An 18,638-nucleotide genomic window follows, 5' to 3' on the forward strand; every position below is an offset into this window, starting at 1 on the left:
AAAAAATCAGCGCCAAATAACAAAACTTATCCTTGTGTTTCAGGTATTGCCTAGTGATCGCTATGTCTATATTACTTCACAGTGGTATATGTGGAAGTTGGTATTATCCTGTTAATATTTGCCGAGTTTTGTGGACAGTTGGCCATGATTTCAAGTGATATTTTGGAAAAGTTTGGGAAATTTGCAGCGCGATTATCCGGCAAAAATCCGGCAATTCTGGTCTCAAGTACTTCTGCGCGCCGCAACCGAATCAGATTTAAGTGCACTTTTTTCATTGTAAACACTACATACGACGCACAACACGTTCTACGAGGTCGAAATTTTCGAGGTCTCTAACACCGGAATGGAGCAATATTTAGACGATCTGACACTTTCTGGGGCTTAAGCAACCTAAGAGAAATTAGGGGAACAACTCAGAAAAAATTTTTAGTCGATATTCCGGTGTCTGTAGATGTTCGAAGTTTTGGCAGTAAAGTGCTCACAACACAGCTTCTGAAGGCTCTAGAAGGTTCCCGATACCGTCAGAGTGTTCAGTACACTCCATTCTATCATATAAGAACCCTAAAAGAAGTCCCAGGGCTCGAGCAGAGAAGTGCAATATTTGCCCGTAAGAGCCTCTACTATTAAGCAAGCTGTACCACACATAGTTGAGCCACTGACCCACATTGTCAATCTGAGCCTTAATACAGGTGTTGTACCAACCCTTTGTAAAAAAGCTAGAGTAACTCCCATCCATAAGGCAGGAATGAAAGATGATCCTAATAATTACAGGCCAATATCCATCCTTCCACTTGTAGGAAAACTTATAGAATACTTTGTCGGCAAGCAACTCACTGATTACATGGAAGAGAACAAACTTTTCATCCGGCATCAATATGGCTTTCGGAAAAATCACTCCACAACTTATCTGATGTACGATCTGATGGACGAAATATATATGAGTAAATCTAAGTCTTATAAACCAGGAATCATCTTTCTTGATCTTAAGAAGGCCTTTGACACAGTGAATCATGAAATATTGCTTCAAAAATTGGCATATTATGGAATTGGTGGCATTGCTTTAACCTGGTTTAAGAACTTCTTATCTTGTAGATATCAATGCACTAGGATCAATGGCAATCTAAGCTCATTTTTAGAAGTTCTGAGTGGTGTACCACAAGGAAGCATCATTGGGCCTATATTATTTAGTATCTTCATAAATGACATCATTTATGCCTGTAACCTATCTAAGCCCTTTCTATTTGCAGATGATGGTGCACTATTCTTTGATCAAACCTGCAGAAGCACATTTATAAACATGAAAATAGAACTTATGACAATCTTTAAATGGCTCAGTGTTAATAAATTATCACTCAATGAAAAGAAGACTGAATTCCTATTGTTTGATTCTGTTGACCAACATGATGAAATAACCATTGATTGTAATGAGGTAACTTTCACAATCAAGGAGTGCAAAGAGACAAAATATCTTGGCCTCATTCTAGATAGTAAATTAAACTTCAAAAGCCATGTAGATTATATTATTAGGAAGGTCATGAAGAGAATTGGTGCCATGTATAGAAGTAAAGCACTGCTACCCATTAAATATAGGAAAATGTTTGCCAATGCACTCATGTTGCCACAATTCGATTATTTAGACACGATCTATTGTAGAGCTGGCAAGACAAAACTTGCTGAACTTGACACTCTGTACAAAAAGGTAGCCAAAATAGCTCTCAACGTTCCAAAAACAGAGAGCAGCCTTAATGTTTATAGAGACATGAAATGGTTACCACTCCATCTTAGACGACAACTCCATCTGTCAAATTATATGTTTAGAATCATCCATGACAATTGTCCTACAAACTTTATGAACAAATTTAGTTACATATCAGGAGGTAGTAGGAGCGGCGAAAGCTGCAACCTTTATGTCAATAGATCAACATCACATAAAAACTTTCAATACTTGGGGGCAAAATGTTGGAATAATGTTCCAACAGATCTACGAAATCTGCCCGATGTTAAAAGCTTTAGTGATTCGTATAAGAAACAGCTACTATCATCTATAACAACAGACCCTAATTATACCGTCGACAATTCATATGACAAATTTTACACTGCAATCATAGTCGCCGATAACTAAGTAACTTCTAATTCTTTTAAATCTGAGGCATATATAATTGATGTATCGAAAAGATATTCCCTTTTTTACCACCTTACCATTCTGATTGATTTTGCACATGACTGACATGTTTTAACTGGAGAAGGGGTTCCCACAGTGGTAGTTTTATAAACCACTTTTAATTTATTGACCTATTATACTTAGTGGTAGTTTTATAGACCACATTTAATTTATTAACTTATCATACTTAGTATTTTTTTTGGTGACTGTATCACCCAGTTTTAACATTTGATAATTGTACAGTTTATTGACGACACATTGACTGAATGTTATTTTATATTCTAATTTATATTCTAGATATTTTATTTATTTTACAACAGACGACAACTTCCTGTTTTTTCTTCTATATTAGTTACTCATATCTCTTGTACAGACTTTTTACAAGGACATTGACAAATGATACTCACATTAGGCATTCATTATTGCATCTAAATTATTTCACTTGCATTAGGCTTAGAAATTTATTCTCTGGTCAACAGATTTCAAATGTTTAATTAATTTGTAGTATGACAGTAAGGTATATAAGAAGTTATTTAATTTTGCTTGGGCTATTATATTGACTAGGTATTGAGGTTTAATGATGATATGGAATTTGAATTCTATATAAATTTACACTATGTGGTTGGGGCATTTTGCATAGTAAATATGGTTACTACTCATATATATCATATTATTTGATTGGTATTCGATTTCTGATTATTTCTCTAGGAATATGATTATTATATCTCAATTTGGCTTTAGGTAGGGTGCCCCGCTAAAAGAACTGGATTCTTCCAGGAAGCATCCCGTGCACAGAGCTTGGTCTACATATATATTAAATTATTAACCATTCATTCTGTATGTGCACGAAAATTTATTTCAATCAATGATGTGGAACACTATCAAATGCTTTACAAAAATCTAAGTAAAACACATCTACGGGTGCACCATCTTCTAATAGTTCGATGATACATTCTACACTCTCTAATAGATTAGATAAACAAGATTTACCTTCTACAAATCCATGCTGGTTTGGATTTATCTTCTTACTAACAAAACTCATAATATGCCTCCTTACTAATTTTTCATATAATTTACACAAAATGCATGTAAGTGACACTGGCCTGTAATTTAGGGCATCTTTCCGACTACCCTTTTTATAAAGAGATGTAACATTTGCTGTCTTCCACTGTTCTGGAATTTTTCCACTTGAAGCACATGTTTGAAATAATTTAGTCACAGCAGAAACAAAACTTGAATTATGTTCAAGTTCTTTTAATAATTTAGGATGAATGCCATCTGGCCCTTTACTTTTACTAATATTAATGCTTTTCAGTTCTCTGCCAACATCATCCATTGTTATCTCAATATTTTCAATGTGTAACTCATCTGCAATAAAATAACATTCTCTGTTCAAAGGTCCATCTGGTTCTTTGACAAAAACTGAAGCAAAAGCATCAGCCAATACTTCGGCAGTTTAAAAATTACTTTTGGTCAAAGATCCGTCAGGTTTTTCCAGGGATGATACACAACTTTTTAACACTCTTTTCCCTCTTAAATATGCATAAAATGGCTTTGTATTATATTTCATACACTGTGTAATTTTTCTTTCATAATTAACTTTACACTTAAATGACTTACTATCAAACTGTCCTTGTTGGTTCAGTGCAACATTAAGATTTTCAGAAGAAGGATTATTATCAAAAATATACCAACATTTATCTGTCTTTTTCCTGCATCTTTTTAAGGATGAATTTGCCCAAGGCTCACATTTAAAGTTCTTTTCCGTCGGAACTATATCAGATACTAAGTTAAGCTTTGAGTGTAACTCACTCCACATATCTTCAGAAGTTAAAGTACCCTCACTAAAAGACCAGTCAATTTCAGCTGATCTGTGTAACAATTCTTTGCCAGAGACTTTTCCCCATAACTTTCTAGGCTCCTTTGCAGCCTCATCATCTTGCTTACTGTTACTAAGACTTAGATTTAATTCTACATTAAAACAAACATGATCGCTCTTCCCCAAGGGGGAGACAATCATTACTTCATTGACAATAGCTTTGTTTGTAGAGAGAACCTGATCTAGTGTACTCTCTTGAAGTTTACCGCTGACAACTCTACGTCTGGTAACTTCATCTGTGATATACCAAACCAAGCCATTGTCTTGTACACATTCCATAAAATTCTTTTCTATAATTAAACCCTTATTACTTGTTCCTAAAGGAGCATTAACAGTTCCACTAAGCCAAGATACATTTGGTAAATTTAAATCTCCAACTAGGATTGATTCAACATTAAAAACAGCTAGTTTTGCAATCATTTTGGTCATCGCATTGTTCTGCGCTTTAGAAAGAGACATTGATCTATAAATACATGCAATATTTACCCTACCAATGTTGCTATCGAATTCAACAGCAATCGAATCAGTGACCCTAAACCAATCTATGACAACTGGGTTCAAAGAGTCTTTAATATAAATAATACAGCCTCCACCACTACTAACAGAACTTTCTCCTACTTCTTCATTAACTGTAAAATCTCTATCTTTTCTAAATATTTTGAAACCAGGTATGCTAATTTCAGCATCAATAATTTCATTGTTAAAATGAGTTTCATTTATGCAAACAATGTCAGACTGGTACAGCGAAACAGCATTTCTCAATTCACAAAACTTATTACATAAACTATTACTGTTACTATAAAACAATTTAAGGTTTAGGCATTCTATAGCTTTGCTTTCTCTGCAAGTCGCTTTCTCCGTTCCTGTCTCACAAAAAATTGGACGTCTCTGTCAGCTCTGTTCAGATCCTGATTGATCCAATAAACTTCTTTCTTCGTTTTCTCAGAATCCACTTCTATCTTCCAACCTTTCCCATAGTTACTCCAATACAATGCAGCCTCTTTTGATTTTAGTTTTACAATCAGCGGTCTAGGTTGATGTTCTCTGCTTTCACCAGATTCAGTTAATTTACCTGCCCGAAAACAGGACACAATCACGTCTTCTTCCATGCCACAAATTTCATGTAAAAACTTGAGATCATTGCTTTGAGATCTGTTCTCTTTGATAGCCGTTTCGGGAACGTGTCTAATGATCACATTGCATTCTCTTTTGATCCGTTGGATCTTGTCAGCATCAATCTGTTGGACTGTTGCCTTCACTAATTGAGTTGGTGGCTTGTCACTAATAGTTGCCTGGAGGTCAACCTTCGCTGCATCAACGTAGCTCTTCACTTTTGAAGATGATTCATTGACTATATCTTTTTTGACAGCAGCCATTGCGGTTGGTAACGCGTTCTGCAGACTGTTTTTAACAGCATTGGTAATCGTTTCATTAATGGTTTCACTCAACTTGATCAGCATTGTTGTCGCATTGACAATGCAGTGTGGACACTTATATTGTTTGATCAAAAGCACCTGGGGCTAGGTGGCCTAGTGGTTAGAGCATCCGCCTTCTGCGCAGAAGGTTCAGGGTTCGAATCCCAGTGTCACCTAGTCTAGGGAGTAGCTAAGGATCCATTGGATCTATGCAACCTCCTCGGTCGACTCAGCCGAATGATAGGAAACTTAATTGAGGGTTAAATGAGGAGGAGTACCTGTTAAAAGTTCAAGAAACTTCCTAGGATACCCCTTCAGTGCATACTGTAAACATAGTACTGTTACCTGAACCTCGTCAAGTCCTGTCAGTCCAACACAATCAAGATGACACCATTTGATGCAGCAATCACATCTAATCCATAGAGAATCTTCAATGTGTTCCTTGCAGAAACAATCTTCTTCAGGTTTAGTAATTTCTTCTTCAGCTTGTTCATTCGTCTCTACATGTTCTCTACTGGCTGGGGCACTATCAATGTGCCCCGTTTGCCCGTCATCGTTTTCCATCCCTGAACTCAATAAATGTAATAGATTTGTAGTGTTGTAATTAGTTTAACCAGTAGGTTGGAGAGTTTTCACTCGTCTGAATCCCCTGATAGATGTTATGCACGTGCTCAGCAAATCAAATTGCAGTCTGCATCTGATGTAGGACATCACATAGCGGGAGTAGTTGGCGGTCGTTTCACCACTGAATGTTATAGTCATGAAAAGTTGACGTGATGTATGTTCAATGATAAACACAGTCACATGGAGATCACATTACGTGGAGTGTTTGGTAAGATATGTTCCATACCGGTGGCACGGTGGACAGGTCCCTGACACCATATTACAGATACTATGATCTAAATGTACCACCAGACCTAACGTTATGCCACTGATTCAATGACATAATTAGTAATTACCTGGAGACCTCAGACTGAAATGTATAAAACATCGTTCAGTGACGACGTGAAAGTATTTTATTGCTTGAAAGGGGCATATCTTAATATTAAACTTGTTACTATACTGTACCATCATGTACTGTTATGAATTACAAACTGCAAATATTTCTAGACTAGTTGGGAAAATAAAGATAGCGCTCGATTCTGGAAGAACTGTGTGACGCTATGCATAATATTATGCACCAATGGGCCGCGCCGCGCATCAAATAGTGCTTATCGCTTCCATCAGTAATCAACAAATTAAATAATTAAATCGATAACTAGCCAACGAGCTAAAAAAGATCAAAATCTACAATCGAAGAAAAAATAAAATCATTGTGCGATCAATACATTTTGCTGCGTGGCTCAAAATTTGGTCACTGCTATATAATATGTAATAATGTAAAAATGATTAAAATTTTGCTTAGTTGCGTAAATGGTAAACAGTAAACTAGTTAACATTCTTTACGTTAAATATGCGTATACAGTTTGGATTTAAACATTTTATTATAACATGAGTAGTAGAGATACTATTTTATTTTATTTTGTGACTTTCGTTGACAGCATATATAAAAGCTTACTGGGCGGTGCTCAGCCTGTCTGCTGTCATTCCGCCGAATCTCTATTATAGTATAATATATATATTACTAGAACTTAACTATACTATTATATGTTTATGAACATAATAGTATAGCCTGGGGTCCCCAAGTAAGTAAAACAAAATTTAAATTTTATTGCCATTACAATGAATAATAATATCATAATAAATATAAGTAGACATCTATGGAAACGCATGTGTGTCAAAAAAATAATGATACACATGCGCTTCCTAGGTAGCGTATGTGTGTCAAAATTTTTTTTGATACACATGCGCTAGCAGGTTTATCATGTATTTCATTAGGTGGCCCATGTGTGTCATTTTTGTAAAATTGCTGTAAAATCTCTATTTAATATTCTAATCGCTATCTTTATCTATTTATATATGTATTTTATCCTTATCTCTATTTTATCTTTAAACTCCTCTCCGCTCGCCTCCCGTGTGAAACGAGCGCGCCTGCACGCTGCAGTGGCGCGAAAGCACATGGTTAGGTTAAAGCGCGTGTACTGTTGCTGCACAGGCTATAATGTCAACAAATTTTTTGACACACATACGCTACCTAGGAAGCGCATGTGTATCATTATTTTTTTTGACACACATGCGCTTCCATAATACGTACACATCAGCTCATAATACTAAATAACAATAATAAATAAATTAAAAGCATGAAGAGGTCCAAAACCAGTTCAAGCATGCGACACCAGGATGAATACATTAACATCGGAAGCTGCAAGCTTATTAACGTTTGATTCCACGTTGATCCGTTATTATGAAGTCACCTTCAGGCGGTGTCGACGGATCATGCGAAAAGGGTTTTTGACAGGCTGTGCCCTTACCATAATTAAACTGAACCATTGCCTGCAGGTACGATGTAAACATGAGTGGTGGATAAGAGAGCCGCGCAAGCGCTCGCGCGCGCATTTGTGTTGCTCTGACAAATAGCGCTTAAATAATTTAGCTACCAAGACGTAAATTGCGCGTTACGTAAAGTATCATTTTTCCTTTCGGATAAAGCGAACGGTACACCCGCGTGTAACCTTCTTCAATGGGTTGTGTGCGTGTTTAGTGGAGTGAGTGTATAATGTAATGATTGAATGAATCTTTTTATTTTGTGGTGTATATATATGATGTGAGTGACAGGTGTAAAATTTCACATAGCCATGTGTCTACGCGTACTGCGTGACGCGCTTGTTTCACAAGTAGATTTTGCCGCCTTCGGCGGTCGCGCGCTACTGCAAGCGAGAGGGCTCTGGTTAGAGCAAGTGTAAAATGTAAAAGATATAAATATAAATGGGGGTCTTTTCATAGGAAAGTGTTGAAGTTTAAGTCCTGCCAGTTATAATATTGTTAGGTTGGTGTTGAGCCTTCATGATAGAATACTTCAATTGGGATTTAATTGAGCCTAGTGAACCTATTTTGATCCCAATTTAACAAAAAAAATTTGTATTTGTTATATTACTTTAAACTAGGGCTGGTGCATGGTCAATGGTGGGCTTAATTATTGTTATGTTCCGCGCTCAGCCTGTCATTCCGCCAAATCTTTTATATAATAGCTTGGTGCTTGGGGTTCCCAGCTAAAAATATCTGATTGATATAATATAATCATTTATTAAACTATAATTCAAATGATCTTGATAAACGTTTAAGTATTTTTGATTATCTTTTGTAAGTGCATACAAAGCTGCACAGTTGATTTATAAAATGTATTTACATGTTACAATTTTGCTTTGCACGCCATTTTTGATTAATCCTCTGCACTGCGCGGCTTTCTCCCCCACTTTTTTCACATTAACGAAAAGATCGAATATTAAGTAATTTAACAATTAAAGCTGCTGCAGAATGACATGATAACGGCACGCTACTTCAAAAAAGGCCGAAAATATAAAAAATATTAGAATTATAATATGTAGCAACATTTGTTTAATATAATGGCCGCACAGATGCTAAAAATTTAACTTTTAAATCAATTAGTTGTAATCCATTGACGTTGGACTTGTAGCGCAATGAATTATTGGGCCACGCCGTGCATCAAATAATATTTTTCGCAACCACTTCGTTAATACTTGTTGTTTCAAATATTAGACGGTCGACGAGTCCAACTCAGCGCGCGTCTTGGCAGGTTATATGATGAAATTCTTTTAAAAAATAAGTGGCTACAATGAGCATCTTTAAAAAATTAAAGATATAAAGAATTACTACCCTTCAAAATACTATTAAAAATGTTCGTGTATCAAAATATTTGACTTTACCAGTCTCTTGACGTTTCAAAATGAAACTAAGGTGAAAATGCAGTTACAACAGGACACTGGTTCTTTATGATTACTGAAAGAAATTATTTCAAAATGTTATAGTTCTAAACACTTCATAAATGCTTTTCTGTGAACTAAAGAGATCATATCGAAAAACTATTCCCCTGATATTACGACAATATTTGTAGGTTTACAACCTACCAGGACGCGCGCCGAGTTGGACTCGTCGACGGTCCTGGACGGTCCAATATATGGAACAGATATTTTACGAGTATCACCCGTTAAGACAATATCTGAATTAAAGATGTTTCTTGTCGAGTAAACATAGTCGAATATCATTTTACTACACCTCAACATGTTTGTTCGTTCATACTTGTACTATAAGTAACATAATTAGCAAAATATTTAATGCTATAATAAATCTCGTAAATTCTAAGAATAAGAAAACTTCATCTTTTTGACAGATTAATCTTACGCTTAAGATTTAGTCCCTGGCTTTCCACAATTTCAACACAGACACTTATAAAAATAAAGTATGATGGAGGCCTGCTCAGCTGCTAAGTCGACAATGGACTTTCCACTATTTCACAGAGTGATGATGCGTTCAGCTTGACACTGTAGATTCCTATCTACTAGCTGACAGCTTAAAAGTAGGTGCAGAGCTGTTTGCTCATCCAGGCCACAAATACATAGCGGAGAATCCACTGCCTTATCAACTCTGAAGAGAAACGAGTTCAAAAGATTGTTCTTGTACAAAAGACTCATTATCAACACTTCCACCTGGCGGCTTACTCCAAAGGGGATTGGAAGACAGCTGCACGAGACTCTTGGAATATCAGACCATCCTTCCATAAGTAGTAGGTTTTGTAGACTTTCTTGCCAAAGCAACTCTGAGGATTGCTGTATTATTCCCTTGGTGTACTTGTAAGTCTTTGGGGATAGTAGCAGGTAGGTTATAAACCTATAACCACTTCGTTAAATTGATGCAATGCACTACCGGTGACTAGGCCGGGCACCAAGCTTCAAAGGATTAACATTGTCAATCAACTCTCTCTCTCTCTCTGTTCTGGTCAACAGTTTCTGGCCTCCTACTTAAAGAGGGAGGTCTTATCACCGTGCCCATAGAATGCAACTCCTGCTAGCTACATGCAGTGGTGTAACGTTGCCTGTTAGCGCCCCCCGCCGAAAAGGCGCCCCCTCCCCTTTTGGTACCCCTCCCTAAAATTGAACAAATTAGGTGATTTTAGAGGATACGCCGGTAAAATCTCTAAAAGTTAAGTTTTCGAAATTGTCCCACATTCAAACGACGATTTGGCGCCCCCTAAGACGGCGCCCCCTGCACAGCGGGGTCAGCGGGGCCCTTCGTTACGCCACTGGCTACATGCCAGGACTCCCAAAGTATATACGAATTACGAAATCATAAAATAATAAATATCAATGCAACAGACCTCTGGAGTCTTGAAGCTGTCACTACCTGTCTCAGAGCAAACCCACTTCCAATGTAGTAATTCAGTGGGCAGACAAAGGACTTCCGAGCAAGGCCATCTCCTGGAATTGGTGCTTCTATTAGGTTTTTTCCTGGAATTATGTTATTTCCTGATGTGATTTCCTGGAATTTAGGTTATTTCCTGATGTTAAATCCTAGAAGGTTACACAAAGAGATCTTCCTTTTCTAATCTTTTTGACTGTTCCACAAATTTTATGATGTGGTTGATTTTGCTGTTGATAATTTCCTCCATTGTGAGAAGAGGTCTACCAAATATCCTCATTCTGATAGTCATCAGCTGTACACATTCACAGAGGAAGTGCTGTGAAGTTTCTGCTTCTCCTTGGCAGTGTTCGTCAATCAACTCATCAACCATCAACCATGTTATTTCAAATAGTCACCATACGTTGCAGTTTTGTGAAATTTAGAAAGAAAATGTTAAGTTTAAATTATTGAAACTATGATTATGAGTTATGAGTTGAGTAAAAACAGTATTGAGGAATCGTTATACATGATTTGATAATACAATAAAACTTTGTATGCCGAGTTCTCTAGTAAGAGGAAAAGTGAACGGTACAGAAAATTACTCACAATCTTATTCGATCAACACTAGTATCTGTAGCCCCTTAAATAAATAACCTGTCAAGTGGGCATTATATTATATAAACACGTGCTGTGACAAATAAAATAGTGATGTAATAACCTTTTCTGGTCACATATTTTGCTCATTAACATAAAATTATATACATCATCAAAATTAATGTAGTGACATGTTTAACACTTAATATCCATACAAACAGAACAAGAAATATTGTAAGACATATAAAACAGAACATTCATCATTTTTGAAAGATAATTGAATTGTGTACAATAAGATTGTTTAATATTAATTAATATCCATTATCCATTTACTATCGATTTTTATTTTTAACTGCCCCTAAGAGAGATTTCCATTTGTTTGTCACATCTTCTGATGCTCTTCTTCTGTACGATATGGTTTTCCATGCTTTTGACCAACGTTCTGATTTTTGCGGTGTCTGCAGCTGGGGTTCTGGATCTAACAAAAAATTGTTATGTCAGCCATTAATATCGAATTGTTTTGTTAAAGTATTAGTGTTTTTGCAATTAAAAGGTATTTCTTAAAATTAACCATGTACCTGTTTGCTTTTTTGGCATCTGACATGGGTCAGATGCTGTGAATCATAGCTCAATGAATTGAACTAATTACACAAATAAACCAGGTTTGTGAGGGTTTTGAGTTTTCCTTTGCACAAGTTGAGATGCTATTTGTCTCTGCTTCACAACCATTCCAGCTGATTTCCACAAGTTATTTTTCAAATCTGTACCCTCTATCTTCTAGAAATGATAATTTAATTAGTGAGCTTTAGAAATGAAAGGAATTTTGTAACAAATTTCCTAATAAGAAAGTGTAATGTTATGATCTGCATTGATGTATTTGTGACTATTATCTACTGGTAATCTCATTCTATACAAGTCAAACGATTCGATTTGTCATTTGATGTGACAAGTTTCAATGTTATGTGTGGATGGGTAAAAATTAATTACAAAGCATGACCATGTAATCGTAAGTGCTGACTAGGAGTACAACTATATGATCACCTCAGCACTGTTTGTCTCTAATATATTTAATTAACAGATCGCATGATATCGTTTTAAGAAGGGCTTAGTTCTATTGGCAGTAAGTTTATGGTTTCAGGTAAAAATATATCTAGCTCATATTTTGCCATTTGCTCAAAGTTTCATGAGAGCGCATCCCAAATATTATGCAGTCTGCTAAGTAGTATTCAATCTTAACTTTTCGTCACAAGCTCAACGCAGAAACGTTTTCTGTTAACCAACAACATAGAGCTAATTATGTGTAACTAAATCTAATTTAAAAAACTGGATGCTCTTACCCTGTCATCTGAAGGACCCTTATCTTGCATTTTGATGATATTAGATCTCTGAGATCTGGTAGACGAGGGCTCCATCACTAAAACTCGCCTTTGGAAACGAATAGCTGGCAGCATCCTCTTACTTGCAACCTGATTGTACAACAAATGTACAATGTACAAGAAATGTTAGGAGATGAAGAGTGGTCAAATTATTGCTCCATTAGCTTATATCCGAGTTTTGTACTAAATCGAAATTCGTTGTACCGGTTTACAATAATTAGTAATCACAAAAATTTGTACTTTTAAACCTTCCAATTTTCATTGCTTGCTGATGCAGGTGTCGCAGCTCTTGAGTCACCAGTTTTAATTGTGTTATCATATTTCTGAAATAATACTCTATTTCATATTTCGGTAGTTAAAGGAAAACAGTGCCGCAATTATATTTAAAAAAAGAAGTAAATAGATAAGGTATCCAGTTGTATAGGAAATATAAAACTTGAACTACCGAATCACAGAAAAATAACAGTTTATTAAAACATGCCAATACGTCACATTAAACCTTTTTGCTAGTTTAATTCTTTAAAAGCTTTTTTCTGTGGAAGTAAAAGAATAGATTCAAGTCGATTTTAAAACTAATTAATTCAGCACCTCTGGACAGATCTAATCGACCTTACAACATCTTCTGACAATTGAAAAATTTATGTCGTCCTCATTTCACTCAGATTAAACAATATACATATACATTACTTCTCTACCAATACCCAGGATTCCTAATACCAACCTAAAACCATGATGCCTTATATCTACCTAAACTTTCACGATGATCCGACACACAAACTATGATAACAATAACGAGACAATTCTTTACTATCAAGACGAAATATGATTAACCTCGAGTGGTTTTACAATGCTAAACACCTCTACACAATTTCACTGTAATTAAATACTGATTAAAGATCTGTGCGCATTCCTGGCATTAATCTCACGAATTATCTTCTTCTTTTTTGTACTCTACAACCCCGTACAAATGCCACAAATCCTTAATCAATAATTATAATCGCTTGCTATAGATAACGATATTATATATTTTGATAATTGAAAGTTTTCGGTATCTTTAAATTGACTATATCTAAATATAAAATTAATAAAATATGTAATTGATAAAATATGTTTAATAAATTGTGTTTATAATTATGGTACATTGTTATTATATTTATATTTTAGGCTGTAAACTTATTAGTCCAATGGAATAAACCTAGCATGCCTTGGTTGCAGCATCGCTTCACTTATAGGTGCATATAGGGCCCGATATAATTGGTATTACCAGTTTACTGGTCAACTGGTGTTTCGGTGTCCCTAATTTTGTTTACACTCGGTCACTTGTCAAGGCATGTAAGGTCATTCAGCGAATTTTCTTTGAAATAAAATGATGTATTTGTGTAACTATCTGGATTCTGGTCCCTAAATAAGCTATTTCAGCCTTGAAATCTCGAATGTAGACGTTTGAAAAAAATACTGAAAGATCGCAGAAAGTGCACTATAAACAGCTGCTATGAGATATTTCCTGCTTCTTTCCAAGAAAATGGGTCATAACTCTTATCCCCAAGTAGTTACGGGTCTGTTAGAAAATCACCACAGAAAATTTCATGCATGATCTGTGTCGGTAATTTTGATCCTGTTGCCTATTAAAACTGAATTAAACTGACCGAGTGAATTGTAGAAGGCTTCCTCTGAACAACTCTTAACAGTCTGTTCTGCTCGCCAGATATCGAAGAACAGCTGGAATGATGACTATCACTACTTTGGGATGAGATCTTGCTACTGCTAGTTTTTTCTTTGTCATTGGTGGTGTCCACTTTTTGATTGTAGACTTCTTCTGCCATAATAAACCTGTAATAAATGATCGAGTTGATTGCTAAAAGTTGGGTTATTTTAATGTCGTGCCATAACAATTAGATAATTCAACGCTACAGGTAAATTTAGTTGAGTCCACTAATTAACAAAGAAAGATGTGCCGACATATAAAATAACGCTTAACTTCTCGTTGTACCCACATTAATTTGTACCCACACAGTTTTAAATTAAAAACTGTGTTTTGTCAGTCTAGTGTGGGTGTATGATTAATAAACCCAAGAAGAGGTGATGTGACGTGAGTAAAAGCACATAATTTACATTTAGAATAGATTACATAATTAGAATAGATTGTTTGTAACGAAGTATAATATTTATTCAAATTCCTGCACAAGTCATAAAATATTCATAAATCATAATATTGAATTCCTGGTAATGTGACGAAGCATAGAAATATTACGCAAATGTAATATTATCACAGACTTGTAATAAGTTAAAGCATCCAACAAACTACATAAAGACATGATCTAACCGAAACCAATGCTAAAACCCCTCGCTAGTAACCTTATCAACACTTCAACAAAATTACAACGAGGCATAACTTAATTTTCAGCGCGCTTCACTCAACGCTACATTGAATACTTGGAGCACATTTCGTTCGTCAGTATTTTGCAAGATGTTTAATATTATAATTGTCTCCGCCCTGACTTTGTCCTTCATACTGCCTGTGACAAGCGAAGAGTTGACTGCTCTCAAATTCGGAGATGATGGCTACAGTCTAATCTCGTTACAACCTAACATGTCACCACTTACTGACAAGTTTACAGTTTGTCTTTGGTTTAAAAATGTATTTGCATGACTACAGAGGTGACAATCGTCTGTTTGGAGCATATAAATCCCTTCCTAGTGAGTTCATAACTCCAATGAGAGTATGGACCCACTATTGTGGAACATGGAGTGTTGCTTCAAGGACGTACCGAGCCTACATCAACGGTAAACTAGCTTACTAGCTGGTTTCCAGATCACAGCCTCTGGAAGAACATTGAAAACAGGTGGAACTCTGGTGTTGGGAGATTATAGAGATACTGCAGTTTCCGGTCACCACTTTGGTGGTGATATGTTTAGGTTCAACTTCTTCTCCAAAGAGTTAACTGGGACTGAAGTTGCAGCAATGTCAACAGATGGGCTCTGTACAAAGATCCCTGAGGAGCTGGAACAATACAGGACAATCAGATGGGAGGGTATTGTGAAACTTCCCAGACGTGGAAACGTTCAAGATATCGACAGTGGATGTTCTTTTTAATTGTACTAAACCCAAAGAAGATTCAAGAAAGATATTGTAATTTGATAGAATGTTCTACAGTCACATTGGTATCTGTTACACCAACTTTGAATTCGTGATTGTGGTGTTTGAAGTTTTATTTTATATATTCACTACTTCAGGAGTTTATCAGTGAAAAAGACACTCTTAGGCTCAGTCTGAACAACACACAAGCAGAACTGCTCAAGTTACAGAAACTGTTTAATTCTAGCCAGGAGGAGTTACGGACGGTGAAGAGAAATCTCTTATCTACGACAGAGGAACTCAATGGCACTAAGATTAGTCTCGAAGAAACAGCACTCAAATGGAATGAAACAAGAATGAGGCTAGAGAATACAACCGTAGAATTGAATGAAACTAGGACCAAACTAGATGACGCAACTCTAAAACATTCAGGGTGTACTGTAAGTAGAACGGAACTTTTAAAAACCAAATTATTATATTATAGATCTATGAATTTTATACAGGTTCTTTATATAAATGGCAATAAAAACCAATTACATTTTGGTTACTGGGAATCGGCTTGAAAAACTACAGAAATGTTACAAAACTTTTCAGGAGAGGCTGAATGAGGCGCAGAGAAACTAAAGAAATGTTACAAAACTTTTCAGGAGAGGCTGAATGAGGCGCAGAGAAATTTTCGCTCAAAAGAAGAGGAACTCAATGAAACAAAAGTTGAACTAAAAAGCACTCGAACTATTTGAAATTAAAGCTGAGCTCGGGGACACAGAGTTGGAACTGGTTGGAACAAAACTAGAAGTGAAGAATGTCAGTGAGACTAAATGTGCGCTGCAAAAAGGATTCCTGACGAAATGGGACGTCCTGTACTCTTGTGATTACTACAACAAGACTTTTACCCTCCGGCTATATAGACAGCTACAGACAACGTGGGCCTCCCTTACTCGTAAGAATTAATTCTTTTCATCAAATGTCTAGATACTCTGTTACATCCGATTTAATATTCTATAACGTAGGACTATCAAATTTCATGTTTCCTATGAAATTGACTACATAAAAGGGGCTCACATTTTTCGAGCCCGCCTTATCTACAAACATTTCCTAACAATCAGCATTAGGTATGTCAATATAAAATTCCCACTATTTCAGGCAGAATATTGGGTATGACTATCACTGACAATCTCATTGAATTCATCAAAGATATAGATGAAGAAAACAGCTGTGATGATTACTCCTAAAATAAATTGCGATACGTCGCACTTTGTTCAGTATTAAATCTAAAGTAAGCGTGATTTAACGTTACCGAAACTCTTTATAATTTTAATTGAGACACCGTAATTACCAAACATTTTTGTGTCAAACTTTGGGATCAATAAATTTGAGTACCAAAAATGTTTGCATGAAATTTGGACTTGTTTAGATATGAAGTAATTTTGCTCTTATATTATAATATTAATGATATTTTATCAGTCTTGGATTATCAAAATCATAAAAGTATCTAAAGATAAAGAAAAAGACAATAGTATCTTATCTCATTTAGATATAGTGTCGAAGGCAGTCAAGGAACTAATACATCGAAGGCAGTGGATGACAAACTGATTAATTTTAGGCATATTGTGGACAAATAATTTTTCTAGGCAGGACTACTCGTTAATTCCCTACAGTATACACATCAAACCACAACCATTGGTCCAATACGCTGACTATCACACAATTTGTTTTGAGGAAATCCTTTTTCCTATATCATTGAGTCTGTTTGATAAACCTGGCCAGTGGCCAGAGCCCAGAAAACACTATTTATAATTATATCGGATGTATTTCGAGCTCAGCACGCTGAATCGATAAAAGTCAGTTCAAGATGTGATGGCGGCGAACAACAGCCTATCTACAGAACGTTCGCCCAAACTTTTGATCGCCCAAATTTGTGGGAACTTAGGTTATAGGTAATCAGGGTTCAGGGTATCCTTTACCCATTTATCTCACCTGAAAGCTTCTGCAACTCTACGATCAAGGTTTTTAGATGGTTTAGGAATGTTATTGAGTGTTTTCTGGATATGGAGCTGTTGTCGTTGTGTAACGAGTGTTGTTCTCCTCAGCTGGTTTTCCAGGTGGTTCAGTCTGGATTGTAGCAATCTCTCTTCCATCAAGTTGTGATACTTCGGACCTGGACAAGGGTAAATGTCTAGTAATGCCATGCTTACCATATTCAAAAAGGAAGATTTTATACGATAAAGAGGAATCATTCCGTTGTACTTGTAGTTTTTAATTGTATTCGTAGACGAATAAAGTATAACGGTATTTCGGTAATTTATCAGGTTTCAACTAGATATTTGCTACTAAAATCTATGATGTAATAATTTAAATTTGACGAATGCAGTGATATATCAGATATTGTACCTTTAAGGCTGATGTCCGTTTCCCTGAGATGCACAGTGCAGTGTATGGGTGTCACTGCGTGATACGAGGCGCAAAATACAGACGGGTTCATTCTTAAAACCAAAACTTCAATATTTAAAAGTCAAAAGGAAGCTTTAATAACCGCAAATAGAACAAAAATCACTCACAGCTACTTAAAACGTCAATTTTCTCAGCATTGGTGAGCGGCACGTTATTGAAGACGAACTGCTTGATATTGCTGTTTAAACTTACCGATATACGGATCAATTCAGCAGATATTATAACGTCGTTCGACAGATATTTCAAGCAAGAAAGTTAGGTTAAAACGGACGGCAGAAAGCACTACAACGTTGTGATGAGAAATCACGTCAAAGATTATTATTGCTTGTCATGATAATATTGCCCGAGATTAAAGACAGTACCGATACGTGCTAGTGTTTGATGTAATGCG

General features: G+C 36.0%; 3 protein-coding genes and 1 long non-coding RNA gene across 18 annotated transcripts in view; 2 read left to right on the forward strand and 2 right to left on the reverse strand.

Moving 5' to 3' along the window:
* The window catches only part of LOC134811857 (glutactin-like), a 93,382-nt gene that overhangs the window by 18,365 nt on the left and 56,379 nt on the right, over window positions 1-18,638 (forward strand). The window lies entirely within an intron of this gene.
* Window positions 3,732-6,514, reverse strand: LOC134811211 (uncharacterized). The gene is made up of 2 exons (XM_063817968.1): window positions 5,801-6,514; window positions 3,732-5,554 (listed from the first exon to the last, which is right to left on the reverse strand). The coding sequence occupies exons 1-2, from the start codon at window positions 6,017-6,019 to the stop codon at window positions 4,865-4,867; spliced, it is 909 nt and encodes a 302-aa protein (XP_063674038.1). The 5' UTR covers window positions 6,020-6,514; the 3' UTR covers window positions 3,732-4,864.
* Window positions 11,234-18,424, reverse strand: LOC134811239 (uncharacterized). 2 transcript variants are annotated; one of them, XR_010159777.1, is made up of 7 exons: window positions 18,188-18,424; window positions 17,774-17,954; window positions 14,367-14,550; window positions 12,969-13,043; window positions 12,682-12,810; window positions 11,923-12,121; window positions 11,234-11,822 (listed from the first exon to the last, which is right to left on the reverse strand). XR_010159777.1 is itself a non-coding variant. In XM_063818005.1 (7 exons), the coding sequence occupies exons 1-7, from the start codon at window positions 18,276-18,278 to the stop codon at window positions 11,677-11,679; spliced, it is 924 nt and encodes a 307-aa protein (XP_063674075.1). In that variant the 5' UTR covers window positions 18,279-18,424; the 3' UTR covers window positions 11,583-11,676. The 2 variants fall into 2 exon arrangements, 1 of the variants encoding a protein (XP_063674075.1); XM_063818005.1 differs by having other exon boundaries at window positions 11,583-11,822; window positions 12,004-12,121.
* On the forward strand, window positions 15,361-17,494 carry LOC134811130 (uncharacterized). Its single transcript, XR_010159760.1, has 3 exons — window positions 15,361-16,236; window positions 16,444-16,736; window positions 16,940-17,494. It is a non-coding gene; the product is annotated as an uncharacterized LOC134811130 (long non-coding RNA).

The sequence above is a fragment of the Bolinopsis microptera genome, chromosome 2 (genome assembly GCF_026151205.1).
Source record: "Bolinopsis microptera isolate Bmic1 chromosome 2, MBARI_Bmic_1.0, whole genome shotgun sequence".
NCBI classification, from domain to species: Eukaryota; Metazoa; Ctenophora; class Tentaculata; order Lobata; family Bolinopsidae; genus Bolinopsis; species Bolinopsis microptera.

What these genes read in the sequence shown, in the direction of transcription:
- LOC134811211 (XM_063817968.1), bottom strand. Translation starts at nt 6,019, where the DNA reads ATGGAAAACGATGACGGGCAAACGGGGCACATTGATAGTGCCCCAGCC. An exon ending in CAGGACTTGACGAGGTTCAG is followed by an intron (nt 5,555 to 5,800) that starts GTAACAGTACTA and finishes ACCTAGCCCCAG; the next exon opens with GTGCTTTTGATCAAACAATA.
- LOC134811239 (XM_063818005.1), bottom strand. Translation starts at nt 18,278, where the DNA reads ATGAACCCGTCTGTATTTTGCGCCTCGTATCACGCAGTGACACCCATA. An exon ending in AACGGACATCAGCCTTAAAG is followed by an intron (nt 17,955 to 18,187) that starts GTACAATATCTG and finishes ACCCTTGTCCAG; the next exon opens with GTCCGAAGTATCACAACTTG. An exon ending in CAAGCAATGAAAATTGGAAG is followed by an intron (nt 12,811 to 12,968) that starts GTTTAAAAGTAC and finishes TTGTACAATCAG; the next exon opens with GTTGCAAGTAAGAGGATGCT.